Raw genomic sequence first — 16,146 nt, forward strand, 5'->3', positions numbered from 1 at the left:
TAAATATCAAATGTTAAGCAAACCTAATCTAAGTGGAAGAATAGCTGCAAAGAAACACTTGTCAAGAGTGTATAATAAGAGGAAGAGATGAGCCCACCCAAATACCATAGAAACTGGACTTCTGAGTAGTTGAGTTCGTCTAGGGACGAATGAGCCGAAATTTGAAATATTTAGTTAGTTAGCCCTGCTACCTTACTGTGCTGGGTACTATCGATAACGGGTTTGTACATTCTCCATGTGCCTGCACGGGTTTCCTACCACACTTTTAACTGCATTGAAGGCATGAAATGAATAATCTCTGTAAAATGCTGTTTAAAGGGGTTGTTTTCCATTAGGCTAACTTTTAGTATGATGTAGAGCAGTGCTGTCCAACTTCTGCGGTGCCGAGGGCCGGAATTTCTCTAGCATACATAGTGGAGGGCTGCTAATAGAAGCCAGTTTTGGCCACTCCCCCTTTTTAAACTACACCCACTTCAAACCACACCCATTTTATCACAATGGTGGTAGTGCAACAAAAACCCAAATGCTTGGTCCTCACTGCGGTGATATCTGTGTGTGCCATACCCTCCCTGCCCTATGATGCCTGTGTGTGCCATACTCTGCCTACCCAAAGCTGTCAATGTGCCATACTCTGCCTACCCTATGCTGCCTGTGTGTGCCATAGACACAGGCACCATAGATCAGGCAGTACATACAATGTCTGAGGTGTGAACAGGCTAACAATGTGGGTGATTACATCCTGAGCCTTAGGTGTGAACAATGCAGAGGGTGAACAACACAGGGAATTACATTTTTAAACAATACAGGGGAATTACAGCCTGTGAGGTGAGAACCATGCAGGGGGAGCAGTTAATCTCAGTACTGATACCATTTAAAGCTTACACAAAGGTAAGCCTTTAAAGCAGCCAGACAGGTGGGGGGGTCGCTGGCCGCCAGTTGGACAGCACTGATGTAGAGAGTAATGTAGAGACAATTTGCAACTGGACTACATTTTTATTTGTGTTTTTTTTAATTATTTCACTTTATGTTCAGCAGTTCTCCAGTTTGGAGTTTCGACAGCTATTTGGCTGCTAGGGTCTATACTAAAAGTTACTAAAGGTGAGTAAAGAGTTACTAGTAAATGGTTAAGAACACCTGGATGCTTTTTGTAACTGATATACTCATGGGTGTTTGGAAAACCTGCATTTATTGACCTATACAGCAAAATATAACATTTTGCTTATAACCTGGAACCTTTATTAACACAATTTGGCCATCAGTAAAAACCACAGACCTTCAGAAGAAATTCATCTTTAAACTTTATCTTTGAGAGCAGTGTTAGGAAAATAATACATGGAAAAAGCAGAGAGAATGATCTCTGCATGTGTGGTACCTACTGCCAAACATAAAAGAGGCAGGGTCTTGTTCTGACACTGTATTGCTGGTTGTTGATATTTAGTAAGACCATTGCAAGACAAACAGCATGACTGTCATATGGTATTTCAAAGCCGTACCAGTATTAGGCCTAGTTGAGAAGTACTTTAATTCCTTAGTAACATGACATGGCAAACCTGGGCTGGTGCTGTTCTCTCCTAACAGGGGCACCAGCCCGGGGTACAAGGTAGGCTATTTAAGTCACTTGGGGGTGCCTAACATTTTGGCACCCCCAAGTGACTTTGCCTTTCCTTCTCCTTTAAAGTGTTCCATTAAAAAGGAACTGTTGCTATTAAAAAAAAAAATAACACTAACCTTTAGTGGTTATTTAAAGAAGTTTTCCACCCAGAAACTTTTTGCATAGTGAAAGAAAATAAAATTTCAAGCAACTTATTAATACAGGTATAGGATCCATTATCTGAAACCAGAGAAATCTCCAAATTACAAGACAGTGATCTTCAACAGACTCCATTTTTATCAAATTATTTACATTTTAAAAAATTAAAGTTTATAACATAATATTTTTTCTGGCTGCAGCTAACACACAAGTGATTTTAAAGATGGCCATACATGTACCAATTATGATCGTTCTTTCCCTCCATTGACGTTCAGGGCTGATTTGTCAGATATGGAGAAAGAAACAAAATTAATTCTACCACTATCTGATGATTCAGCCCTAAATGCAGATTTTGCTAGAGTGTCTTCAATGGCGCCCAATTAAAATCTTTTGCAAAATCGGTCGTCCGCCATAATGGCCCCTTTAGTGTAAGGTCATTTTTTTCCCTCCCAAAAGCGAAATTGTTAGGTTAAGAAACTATTTATTTCTAATAAACCATAGGAAAAAAACTGACTTGTGAAAAAGAATGACACATCCACAACAGTTTAGTAGATTTTGCATAATCACAGTTCCCACTTTAAAACTAGCCACACTGAGTTAAATGGTCAGGCAATTCATCTTTGCAACAGACCAAGCAGAAGGACTACTGTGCAATACCATTAAACAGCAGCTGGTTGCTTTAGTCCGAAATTCCTTTTCACTCATAATGACCACCATTTGCTCATTTAGGATCATCATCATTAGACGGGAAGTGATAGGAGTAGCACTGCCCTGCTTTCCTTGCTATCTGACCCATACAATTTGGCCATCCACATGGGTGGTCAAATGGCACGTGGGGGAAAAAAAGTGTCACAACTGTTTCAGGGAAACCAATACAGGCTGTGAAATTCTGACAGACATACCAAAAGCAAACTTTACTTGAAGAAAAGCCTTGTTAATCTAGACAGTTTATAATGACATAAATATATATATATATATATATATTGCATATAACTTATAATTCCTATTATTATCCTTGAAATCCTTGTAAATGAGCCCATCTTGCTTAACACTGAGAGATAGGTAATAATAAAAGACAAAAGCTAAATAAAACATGGAGATTTATTGCAGCAGAAACATGTCAGTGCAACAAAGCGATATGGGGGCGGTACAGAAAAATAGGCATTCATTTACTGCTTATTTGTGCTAGGCCTTAGGCAGTGGCCACATGTGTACAAAAATCACAATGTTTCACTGCACAGCAGGCTAGTTTGGAACTGGAAATAGTGAGCACCATTGGCTTTATCAAATGAGGCAGACAACAGTAAGTCTTTACAGGGTAACCCTTTTGAAATAAAAACATCACCTTTTCCTAAGTCTTTACACAAAGCCCCTTTTTTACGCTCACTCACATTTATCCACCAGTTAGTCATTGTGCCTGTTCCATGCATAGTGTGAGACACAGTAAAGGTTACTGTCAGTACAATCAGTTGTCTTTCCTGCACCCCCATCGCCCAACACACATAACCATTGTGCCTTTATGTCACTAGCATTTCAGTTAGCTGGCAGAGATGCTCACAATGTGTGTTTTGATAAAAAATGTTTAGCACCGCTCCTGACACCTTCTGCAGGTACAGGAGAAAGTTCCTTCCACCCATACTTTACAACAAATAGGGACAATGTAGTGTAAATGTGTCTAACAGTGACAAGCTCCAGGAGAAAATGATTTAACCCCTTCACTGCCAATAACATGTGCAAAACGTTGCTAACGACTTGAAGAACAGGCAAAGCAAAAGTGTGCATGCCCTGTAGCAGGAAAGGAGCTTGAACAAGTTAAAATCCAATACTTTTAAAATATGTACCTTTTCTAAAAGGAGGGAGCTGCAAATACAGAACATGTTATAAGAATAGTCTTTTTCTCATTTTAGAACTAGTATGCAAAGCTTCATGGCACTCCAAGGCTATATAAAGTTCCTTCTTGATTCATGAATATGTAAGGCTTGCGGTATTCCCTTCCGAAGTCTTCTGCTAAAAACAATATCTTCCTGTGGTACTGGATTCTCCTCCTCTCTACAGTGTGCTGTCATGATAAGCTCACAGGAAGTGACCCACTCCGGCTTGGGATCATGCACTTTCTCTGACTCTAGGATCAGAGAAAGTCAAACACCCCAGAATTCTTTGCTGCTTAATGAAAGAAACACAAAATGTAAAAAAGAAAAATATATATATTTTTATAAAAACAAGGAACGACAAATCGGTGCCTCTGTGTTTTTTTGTTTTTAAAACGGATGCATTATTAATTTGTTAAAATAAGTTTGTTACAGAAGCCAAGCAGCCAGGCAGGAATACGGCCAGCCTCTTCCCCCTGCACAAACACACAGTCTGGAGCGGGGATCTGATAGATTAGGCGCGTGGATTAGTGGCAAATAAGTCCGTGCGAACATCACACACACAGCTGGACCATACTGGCCTTCCCATTTTTCTTAGTATCAAGATGTAAATAAAATTCTCTGAAAACACAAACTGCTAAAAACAGGCCAAATGTTGTAATGTTTGCTCACATAACATCCACAAAGAACTCACTGGGGTTCCCCATTGCCATGCGGAAGGATTGTCTACTAGCGGTAAGTTCAGGTGGGACAGAGGCAAGGTCACGGCTGGGTGGGGCTCCTGGTGGCCCTATAACTGAAGCAGGTGCAGGCATCATCATCATTGGGGCGCCATAGAGAGGTGGGATTCCTGGTGGACCGAAGGAATGGTGTGTGTGATGACTCCTGATACTGTGTGCGATGGAATGGTGACTTCGGTGGCTGTGTTCACTTGCTGGAACTGAACGCTCACTGGCAGCTCGCTCTCTACGCACACTGCTACGCGTGGTATGATCTGACTCGCTTCCACTTCCTCCAGACTTGGTATCCCCACCTTTTGCCTCTCGTTCTTTTCGTTTCTCTGTACTGCTTCTGTTGGAGCCACTACTCCTACTACCTGTAAGCAGAATATACAACTAAATCATAGTTTTATAAGGGAGACAAAGGTCCCCATGCTATAAGTGTTCAGTTGGGTGTACAATGGTGCTCTACACAGCCTTATATACACTTTAATAGCCCAGGAAACATAGTGATAAAGCACCCCCACTGAACTGCATGGCAAACAACTGCACACAGCCCTGTGTCAAGCAATAGTTACCCCAAGACAAAGGAATCTGCTTTTCGAGGCAACTAACACCAGACAAGTGCTTGCAGGAGATTGCTACTCAGGTTACTGGGGCGTTGTTGGGTGCTTTTGTGCTGCATTTTTTGCCTTGTGTCCTAACCCTAAGGCAACAAAGGGATTTCATTCCACTCTTTTTTAAGTGAGACTGAGAAGGGATCACAATCACTAGCAAGATGTATATAGGCCATGCGTACTAGGAAATATGATATCAGAATTCATTCATTAAACCATGTTCAGAAAAAATTTGCATTTTTCATCATGGTGATAAATATCAAAAAGGAATTCTTGGCCAACTAAATAAAGTCAAATGTGTGCTTAAAAATCCCACTACTCAAGCATTAGAGCTGTTTCAAATATTTATCACCCATTTTACTGATAACCTTGAAATACACAGTAGGGAATATGATGTGCTTTACAGTATACAGTATTAAAAAAGTAAACACAGGGAGAATTGGAAAATCTATATTAGAGGAACTAATTAGATTAAAAAACACACCAAAATAAATTGTTCAATTATTTTTAAACTAAGTTGAAGAAACTATTAAAATGTAATATGAATTAAGCTGTAAATTGTTGGCATTAGTTTTTAACGATTTAACCTGCTCCTGTAAAAAGATATCAGTTTCTCAGTTCAGGTTTAAAGGCCATTCCAACAAACACAGGTGTTATGCAACCAACTTGTAGGGCTGTCATCTGGCTGGTAAGAATGATGCTAGCTCTAAATTTTATTAATAAGGAAGAAATGTAGAAATACATTTTTGAGTTTTTTTTCTTCAGAAAAGGAGGCAACCCTACCAACAAGCCTGAGGACAAAGTGTTTGAATACACTACACACTACAAATAAGCACCAATTTACTGGACTAACTGGACAATCATATAGATCTAAATGGACATGAGTAGGTACTATGGCCCCAATCTGTTCTGTTGATGACCACACATGCACAGGTGGTTGTGTAATGCAGCTATCTTCTTTACTATTCTGCTTCAGGGGTAACTAATTGGAGAGCATATGTCAATACATAAGCATTTACATCACTCTGCATGGTGCTGTTTATTTTTTAAGTTGTCACATGTAGAGTTTATGCTGTAATACATATAAAGGCTTTCCACACGCTATACACTGTTGTAAATTGGTGGTGGTGTTGTGCTCCCTAGATACCTGGCTTGGAATCACAGTAGTCAAGCAATCAACAAAGCAGGAACCACACACACTGGTACCCCTGAAGCAAAGTGCTTTACCGTTGCTTTTGTTTATGCTGTGTAAAAAATTCAATCTGTAAAAACTGCACTGAGTGGTTAAAAAGACCAGGTTCCCCAATATCTCACTGTCACATGGCAGATACCTGGCAGAGTTGTTGAGATCACTTTGAATAAATGTGGGGAAAAAATAAATCAATACATTTCTTAACTTGTCAATAATTCAATACACGTTCCAAACTGGTCAGACTGTTTTTTGTTTTAGCCGATTGAATTTAGTGTGATTATAACAGATGTTGATTAGTTATAATCTGACCAAACTGTACAAAAACATACATTTCTTTGGCCAGTTTAAGTGCTGCACAGGGTGAAAGATAGTAAAAATGCAATGTAGAATCATATAAGTTTTGGGCAGGTAATTCGTTACAAATAGGTACCAAAGCAGGTGGGGCCCTGATTCCTTTAAACAATGAGCAAAGCAATAATAGGTTTGCAGAAGTTAGTGATACACCTCCACTGGATGAGTAAGTGAGAGCAGTAAAACACAATACTACATCACTTTGTACTTTTTGTTGCTTACATAGAAAAACACACACAGAATGAATACCATCTTTTAAAAATATCCCACAGCTTTTTCCTTAAAGAAACAGTTACACCAATTTATTTATTCCCCCAAAACAGCAATAATGATTGGTAAGGCTTACTTCCTCTTGGATTTTTTTTTAACTCTTCAGCTTGAATTTGACTTCCAAATTGCCCCATAGGAGAAAGGCAGCGGCAGCTTGAGTTCTTCTGTGCGCTGAACTGGATATAAGCTGTGCACTGCTGACCTAAAGCATCTAAGCTTTTATTAAATTTATGTTTCTATTCCTTGGTACAACTTTGGAGGAAATAAAGTGAGCATAAATTTAATCTGCAGATGCTGAAAAAATTTTTATGTGCTTCAGGTCATTTGTGCTAAGCTGAGTTTTGGTTCAGTGCACAAAGGAATTCAAGCTGCCATCACCTTTTCACCTTAAGCTAAAGAGTTAAAAAAATCAAAGGGAATGAATGCCTTACCTATCATTATAGGGGTAATTAAGTATTAAAAAAATGGTGTTACTTTTCCTTTAAAGCCTATGATTATGTTTGTACTATACAACCAAGAAAACTTCTGGAATCACTTAACACCATATCAAATGAGAAAAATGGCCAAACAAAATGTGTACATTTTTAGCCTTTGCACCTAAACAAACTGAGACTTTGCTTTGGATGTGTAGTTTGATACCCACTGCAGAGCGGTGGATGGATCAACGTGTTTACCTTCACTGTGCTGACTGCCAGCGCTGCCACCTCCATAGCTGTATGCAGGGTCAGGAAATCCAGGGTGAGGGCTATATGGGTGAGGCAGTGGATACTGATACTGAAATGCTATTGGCCATGGAGCAGCTCCAGGATGAGGCAGGGGTGCCAAAGTGTCCTGATCAGAAGTTCCACTGGAGCCATCATGGTCATTCAGGGAGAGGTTTGCCATGTCTAAGAAGAAATAGGCATAGTTATGCAATTTTTTATTACACCAATTATTAATTTTTCCTTCTAAGTATTATGCATGTCAAAACTTAATGTTAGTCATCACAAGAAATTACAAGGCAGATAAAAACAAGGCACAATATTAAAGCCTTTAAACCAGTCAGCGCAACTTTTTCCTAACACACTGGGGTCATATGTTCGACATTTTTTGGACTGACTTGGACTGGGAAATTGTGAATGAGATATTAGGGGAAAAGTGCAACAAGGAAACAAATGATTGCGTACTTACTGCCACACAAGTCTCCAAAAATGTAGTAACACTGTTCCGAAAAAGTGATTTTGTTGACAGTGTGCCGAATGTATCCAGCTTTTAGGAGGTTGCTGGCATATTTCCTGGCTTCTCTTCGATCTGTGAAACCTTCAACATGATGATACAGCCAGTCTACGACATCAGAACCTATGGATAGTATCACAGAAAAAGTAAATGTTTTTTTCTCGTAAAAGAGCCAAAGCCAGTTATAAAATGTCAAGAAGAAATCTGGAGAATTACATATTTGATAAAAACCAATAAGTAAACAAAAAGGACATCTAAGGGTAATGGTAGGTGAAGTATTTTGAATGCCCACGGGCAGGTAGATTACCTAAAAAAATACACAAGTCAATAGCACACTTTCAGGCCTTTTTAATTCAATTGTATTTTCTGTCTTTTGTCCCCTCCAGAAAATTGTTCTCCTTTTGGTGATAATGTTCCTCATGTGCCACTGCTGTTGAAATTATGGTATAGACAGCAGAATTTATTATTTACATTTAGTATATCGGCCTGTATATAAACAGCTAAATTAAAAATTTAATGTAAAGATGACCACACCCTTTACACACAACAAACAATCTTATAAAATAAATTAGATGCCTTTTGAAATGTATCTCCTAAATGCCCTGAGTACTGTACTTCTGACAGACTACTGAAGACTTACCAATAAAAGCATTGGGGATGGTTATCTTCAACCACATTCTGTCTCTCACTTCCAAGCCAGATTCTGGGGACCTCATAGCTTTCACAATGGTAACCATGTCACTATGTATGGACAACTGAAAGTCATCAAAACCTGAGAGAGAAAAGAATGTTACATTTAAATAATTAGGCAGCAAAAATTAGAGCGGCACAACAGGTGTGATGCAAGCGGGGCTCAGCCAGCGTGTTTATTCAGGCCTGATGAAGGGGTATGCCCCCGAAACGTTGCTGCTTTATCTTGAATAAACACGCAGGGGCTGAGCCCCAGTATAAGGACTGGAGCAGGTAAGGGTGTGCTGGTGGAAAAGTTTTGTTACATTTAAATAATTCATCGCCAGGACAGAGGGAGGAAAGAGTGAAAATAAAAGAAATAAGACACAGGTGACTCACTATACAAATGTATTTAAACACACCAAAATAAAGGAAGCACACTGATTCAACTCAAGACTGGTATTTCTAGTTAGAGGCCAATCCATTTGCTCTTTGTATATGTAATTAGAATTATATGTTTAATATGGATTTTAAGGGAGACTGCCTTCCTGTAATTTGGAGCTTTCTGGTTATCAGATTTCCACATAAAACACACAAACAATTTACCTTTAGAGCAATGGCGGTAGTGATTGTTTCTGAATGATATTCGCTTGTCTTAAAGGACATGTCAACCCCCAAAAATTTTTTTTGCCAAATAAAAGAAAACATATTTCTAAGCAACTTTCCAGTATCAATTTATTAAAAATGATTAGTGCTTTAAAGCAGCATTTGCTGAACTCCTGGTTGATACTTTTTATGTTGCAAGTGCCAGGCTCCTCCAGCAAGTCAGGTCTGTAAAATCTGCTAGAGTTTGTTACATTGTTTCATATGCCAGAGCCCCCAGGGCAGAGAATAGAAAGGACTGGCTGACACTGCTTTTAATAGCAGTTATATGTACAAATAACTCAAAAACCACTATAAATATGTAATGAATTTATATTGCAAAGTTGCTTAGAATTAAGTTTTCTTTTATTAGGCAAACAAATATTTTTGGGGTTGAAAAGTGTGTTGAACATTTTAGGTGCTTCCCTTTTAAAGGATGGGCAATTCTGAGCCTTTTGTCCCCTGCCCAATGAGCTGCAAAATGCTCAGAATCACTGTAAACGTTGCCCTTTTGTTAAAGTGATACTGACACCAAAAATTTATTTTAAAAATATGAACCTACTTCCAAACCTACCTATAGGTCATGCTGACTGTTTTTTCCTAAAAGTCCTGTTTCTCTACATAAATCCTACTGGAGATCCTGAACCCGACTGTCTGGTAACCCGACTGTAGCTTCTCAATCTGTCAAAAGAACTACGTCATAAACTGCCTGCTTCAAAGGGCTGTGCCCCCCTTTCTGCTCTTCACACAGAGAATTTAAATAGCTTTTCTGTGCCTGCCTGCTTCTAAGGGCTCTCCCTCCCCCCATTACACATAGACAACGGAGCTGAGCTTGTCACAGACCGGCTGAAAGCAGAACGGGCGTTGCAGGTTTGTGATTGGGCATATTTATTCACTTGGGAGGCATTTAAATTAAAACCCGGAAAAGGGGAACAAACATGGCTGCTCCGTGGGTCTATAATTCGTGCTACCATAATTATGAAGCGAAAAAACTTTGTAGATTTAGTTTATAAGGAATTTAAAGCTGATACAAATGAAAACACAACAGCAGGTGTAAAAATTTTTTTTTAACTGGCTGTCAGTATCACTTTAACAGCTTATTAACATTTACAATAACCAGGAAAAAAAAGGAAATTCTCTGAACCGAGTCTACCATCAGACAAGGCTGTTTCTCCTCCTGCAGATAAACGGCCAGGCCAAGAAACAGCCTTGTCTGACTGTAGCTTAGCAATACAAATATATGAACTCAAACTAAAAATGCTAAAGGCGAAGAAAAGCTACTGGTGCAGTTCCTTCCCAATATTTTATCCACAATCGTGCAAGCTAGAATGCTATATTAATTCTGTAAAATGCTTTACCATACCTGAGTTAACAGCCCTAGAAGCTCCCTGGGTTTGTTTAAGATAGCAGCTGCCATTTTAGCTTGGTCTCAGTAACCTAATCTGTGCCCTAAAGGATTTTTCTGAGAGAAGGAAGTGTGATACCGAAGAACATGTGCACACAAAAGAAAAGGAATCCTGTGTTTTTCTTTTGATAGATGACTCAGTGCTGCTACTGTACGAGTGTTTATGGCTTTATTTACATTTCTGATAAAGCTTACTTAGTCGTAACCTTTACTTCTTCCTTTAAATGAAAAATCCAGAGGAAGGATCCTTGCAGTGCTATGCATCTTAATCAGACATGCAAATCAATCAGGCATGCACAGTTCACAGTCAGGGAGAGAAGAATAGCTCAGAAAAGTGGGCGGAGCATCACACTAAACTAGAAGCTAGCTGAAAGAACTAAAGTTGAGCTGCTTGTAATACGGACTCTACATGAAACTAAATGCAGGTAGAAAGGCATGTTCTTCTAGTATTGTAAGGAACTTTTAAGATATACTTATCCGTTATACTTTTAAGATATCCTTTAATCAAAATCTATTGCTCTACCCACCTCCTGTTCATTTAAATGAGCCAAATGAACAGAACAATGGTGGCCATGCACAATTGTAGTCAAAAGTATCTGTCCAATGTTCTGTGTTCTTATATTTAAATCATTTACATCCTACTATTGCAGATTTTAGATTTATCATGTAGCCAGGACACTGTATATTATTTCTCAAAAAAAGCCTTCATTTAAATTGTCTCCTTATACCAACATGCATTTGTAAATGACACAATAGTTTATTATTTATTTAGTCCTAGACTCGTTAGGTGAGATACAGACTCTCTATTTTGATCAAGTAACGTGCATATACCGTGATAAAAGTCATAAACATATACCACTTTTCTATATTCTGTACGACAGAAAAGACATTCAGCATTGGTATATGCATACTTCAACTGGTATTTCTCTCCCCTAAAGAAGAAATAGGGCAGCCTGGTACAGATAACATATAAAATGTTCTACTTTAAGGTACATGTGGCAGTGGATACACTGAAATGATAAAAAGACAGTCGGCATACACACACATAATGTTTATGAATCTTACGTTCTGTCTCAGGAATGGAGCTGGTAATGGAGGAGCTTGTCGATGTGATTGTACTCATTGATGGACTCATACCGTAAGCCGGATAACTACCAGTCATTGCAGCTGTATGTGAAACCCAGGCTGCTGGGTCAATCGGTCTTATTGGCTCACCTAAAAGAGATGATGTAAAATTAATAGTTAGCTTTATTTAAAAAAAAAAATGGGGGGGGGGGAGGCTGATGGCACATTGGGCATTTTCTCTACCAGCATTCTTTGGTGCTTTTTGACAGCTGTTTAAGCCAAAAAATAGCCTGAAACTGATCCTATTGCCTTTCTAGTGAGAGTTTTTGGGCTGAAAAGCTACTCAGTACTGGTCCTGTCAGGCTTTTAAAAAAAAAACAAACAAACAAAAAAAAACTGGGAGGCAGCAGGAATGGCGTACATTCTAATCTTACACTTGTGGAAAAAACATCCCATACAAGTTTAACAGTAATATCAAACAGAATAAATTGTGCGGCACTTGAATTTAAAACTCACAACATCCCACTTTTCAGCACATTACAAAGTGCAAGTACTTACTGCCTTAATCGTTTCTTCAGTTAGTCTGCACATACGTTCAAGTCGACTTGACAGGTTAACTACAGTATTTAGGAACCCAGGTGTGAAGATGTATAAAGCAGCAGTTCTAGTTCCACTGCTGAAATGTGTGTTTTCTAGACAAACTCCAACTGTCACAGCTAGTGTCAGTCAGATTTCATTCAAAGTAAACAGGTGGCCCAACCACTTTTATTCACTTCTCTACAGGCTAAAAAAAATGACAGCGGAAAATACACCAAGGGCCAAACATTTTACTCATTATGCGAGTAAAATACATGTATAAGAATCCATTTTTGCATTTAAGGTATATTCTCATTCTGTACTGATTATTGTGAATATTGGTGAAAATTCAAAATTATTTTATCATACAAACCTAATGTACTGTACTTACAGCGTTGCTTGCAAGTTTTTAAACCCTTTTGAATGTTTCTGCATACATGACCTGACATAAACTGTCCATAACTAGACAATAAGAACCCAATTAAACAAATAAGCCAAAAACACGGTACAGGTATATGACCCATTATCCAGAATGCTTGGGACCATTAATCAAACCCAATAGGAGTGTTTTGCCTCCAATAAGGATTAATTATATCTAAGTTGGGATCAAGTACAAGGTACTGTTTTATGATTACAGAGAAAAAGGAAATCAATCTTAAAAATCTGAATTATTTGATTAAAATGGAGTCTATGGGAGACAGGCTTTCCATAATTCAGAGCTTTCTGGATAATTGGTTTCCGGATAAGGGATCCCATACCTGTACTGTTTTAAGATAGAAGGGGATCTTAACTTTTCACCTTGTATGCACACCATTGTAGCTAAGTGTTCTTCTGATGGTGGTCTCAAAAACAATGATATTGACAAATTCAAGAAAGGTCTTTACTTCCTTAGATATAAGCTTGGGAATCTTTGAGATCCCTTGGAATATTACTTGTCTTGCTCTTAGTTTTGCAACCTATTTCAGCCTAGCGAGTAAAGATAACAAGATGGAGGTCATCAGAAATCATCTTGGTTTAATCCATGACATACTTCCACAAACCTCTGTTGCTAACAATCAGACTTGACAGCGAAGACCCAGAATTCAGTTCTTAAAATAAAGCAATAAAGTGTCCCACACTCACCCTTTGGAGATAGGCAGGCACTCAATGAGCAGTCCATGGCTATGCCTATGCCTAAAGGGCTTATTCAATAATTTTCGAGTTAGTGAATAAACTCGCATATCGAATGCTTGCTTATTTATTAATGTGGTAAACTTGTATGATTAAAAAAACTCAAATACCTCAAATTTTTGAGCTTAAAATCTGGAAGAAAACCCGATAACTCAAATATCTGAATTGAAAATATGGATTGACTTTGTCTAGGACAACTTCCCACTGACTTCTATAGAAACCTACAAGCTTTTAAATGGCAATTTTTTACATTTTAATTTCTCTGGTTTATTGCAGTTAATAAATACCAGACATTTGAGTTTTTGAACCATAACTTAAATTCAAGTTTTTTGTGGAAAAAAAAATCAAACTCAAATGTTGATAAATTTCCCCCTTAGTGTTGGAGAACACAAAACTCTCTTTTGATTGTACCAATAAACTTCTTTTGATTTTAATAAACTGAGAATCCTAGTGGTTCACACTTCATACTTTTGCCACATACAAATATGTAACTTTTAAAATTCAAAACTAAAAATTCAAGAGGGTTCGCCAACTTTTAAGCACTGCTGTCCCATGTGTACTTAATTACATATTATATGTTAGAACTTACTTCTGGGTAGTGTGAAGCAATTCCGAGGGGAGGGATCCCAGCACTTGGCAACAGTAAGAGTAATTGGTCTGTATGGCAGAAAAAGATGCATGGGTTAGAAGCATAGGAAACTGAAATGGACTTTAAAGAAGAAGGTGGGATTCATTCTTTATGCATAAAAATACCTAGATACATTCCCTGCCAAGTCAATCACATTTCTATCAGGAATTAACACGTGTGCTATCATAATCAACCTTCAGGGAATGTCAAGCATATATAACTCACATTACTTTTTCGATGTTAAACTTCCCAAAACCTTTATTTGCCATATTATTAAAAATACTGTAGCTATGATTCTCTATATGTGACAACTATATTCAGTATGTGTTAGTTGCTGTTAAGCAACTGGATAACTGATCCATCATTCAGACAGCAATATATTATATAGGTTCCAAAACTCATTATAGTACACTTACCCTGGTTTGTGTACAATCTCTCTCAACACCCGCACTGCATCATCATTGCTCATGTTCTCAAAATTGGTATCATTTACCTGTAATACACCAAATTTGACATTCCTTTTTCAAACAAACAGTAAACCAATTCCTACCCATTAAGCGCTTATCTATCTTACAGTAAACCACTATCTAAAGCACTGTCTGTCAAGGAACTGCCTGTGCCATAGATTTGACATTTTTTGATTGCTCGTGGATCTGCCAATACATGGCACAGCAAAAACACCCTTCAGGCAGAGGATTGAACATTTTGCATAACCCAAACCCAATTGTTTTGAACTGCAAATCAGGCACACATGATATTAATAAGACATCTACCTGCCTTTGATTACTTTACAGTGACATCAATATGAAGTGACACAATTTACCTTAGAACTAAAATTACCACCAGTACAGGATGGTCCATGGAACTTGGTTTTAAAAATGGGTAGCAAGCAATACAAATGTTACTGCAACTAAAGGTAATATACAAATTCTGCAGTATCCCATATATATTCATAATCCAAACATTCTTGGACCAAAGACCAAATAATTGGTCTTTGGGGCAGCCCATGTTGGGTAGTAGGATGTCTGACTAAAATTGCAAATATTGACAAATTACCCAATATGTTTCATTGCCCTTACATCTTCCAGCTTTGTGCTCCCTGCAGCTAACATGGACAATAAAGTTTCCAACACAAACCTGGAGTAACATGTCGCCTGGCTCAATCCTGCCATCTGCAGCCACAGCTCCACCTTTCATTATAGAACCAATGTAGATACCTCCATCACCACGTTCATTGCTTTGTCCTACAATACTGATACCGAGGAAATTGTATTTCTCTAAAACAATAAGAAACACTGCTTAAAAGACTACCTTCAGTCAAGAGAATTGGGGCCAAACACTCCTGTATTCAACAAAACAAGAATTACTTAAACTTGCTCTAAAAATGCCTGTAAGCTCTTGCGTCAGCACTTGTCAGACAGAGTTGCTGGGACTCGTGGACCACTGCAGTTCCAGGCAAATATCAACTTAAAATTAACCCCTAACCTGACAAACATGCACAGAGAATTGGGCAATATGGTCAAAATTAGTCAATCTGCCCAACCACATATAGGATTTGCAGTGAATTTAATCATGTAGCTTATACTGAAAACATCTTGCCCTTTTAATAAGACATGCCATTTAAAGATTTTTAAGCATGTACTTTGTTTTTATTAAACTTTGTGTCCAGAAAAAAAAAATTAGATAAGAGTTTGTCTCACAATCAAACTTCATAGGTACATGGTTATCCCTTCTAAACATAGGTGACAAATAAATAAGCAAATGTTTATAAGAAACATAATGATAGTTGATGGTATTTGCAATTTGAATTCAATTTGACACTAACCCATATTCAAAGTGACAGTGATAATATTCAGAGACATAGTAGAGTCCGTGATACTGCTGAACGAGGAAGACTGAAAGGAAAATAAAGAGACTTTACTTAAGTTTAGTGCATAAGAAAATCCTTAATACACAAAATCATAGATTTAATTAAGTTATCCCACATCTTTTGAGCCAAATTTTCTGAA

General features: G+C 38.0%; 1 protein-coding gene across 3 annotated transcripts in view; it reads right to left on the reverse strand.

Moving 5' to 3' along the window:
- Positions 1 to 2,833: 2,833 nt before the first annotated feature.
- dvl3 (dishevelled segment polarity protein 3) overlaps positions 2,834 to 16,146 on the reverse strand; it is a 56,968-nt gene continuing 43,655 nt past the window's right edge. For 2 of the 3 annotated variants that reach the window (NM_001123457.1, XM_012962696.3), the window contains 10 exon segments: positions 2,834 to 3,910; positions 4,313 to 4,714; positions 7,442 to 7,654; positions 7,938 to 8,105; positions 8,623 to 8,754; positions 11,764 to 11,913; positions 14,099 to 14,166; positions 14,554 to 14,630; positions 15,275 to 15,414; positions 15,963 to 16,032. In NM_001123457.1, the coding sequence (NP_001116929.1) occupies positions 3,879 to 3,910; positions 4,313 to 4,714; positions 7,442 to 7,654; positions 7,938 to 8,105; positions 8,623 to 8,754; positions 11,764 to 11,913; positions 14,099 to 14,166; positions 14,554 to 14,630; positions 15,275 to 15,414; positions 15,963 to 16,032 (1,452 nt within the window). In that variant the 3' untranslated portion in view covers positions 2,834 to 3,878. 3 annotated transcript variants of the gene reach the window in all.

The sequence above is a fragment of the Xenopus tropicalis genome, chromosome 5 (assembly GCF_000004195.4).
Source record: "Xenopus tropicalis strain Nigerian chromosome 5, UCB_Xtro_10.0, whole genome shotgun sequence".
NCBI classification, from domain to species: Eukaryota; Metazoa; Chordata; class Amphibia; order Anura; family Pipidae; genus Xenopus; species Xenopus tropicalis.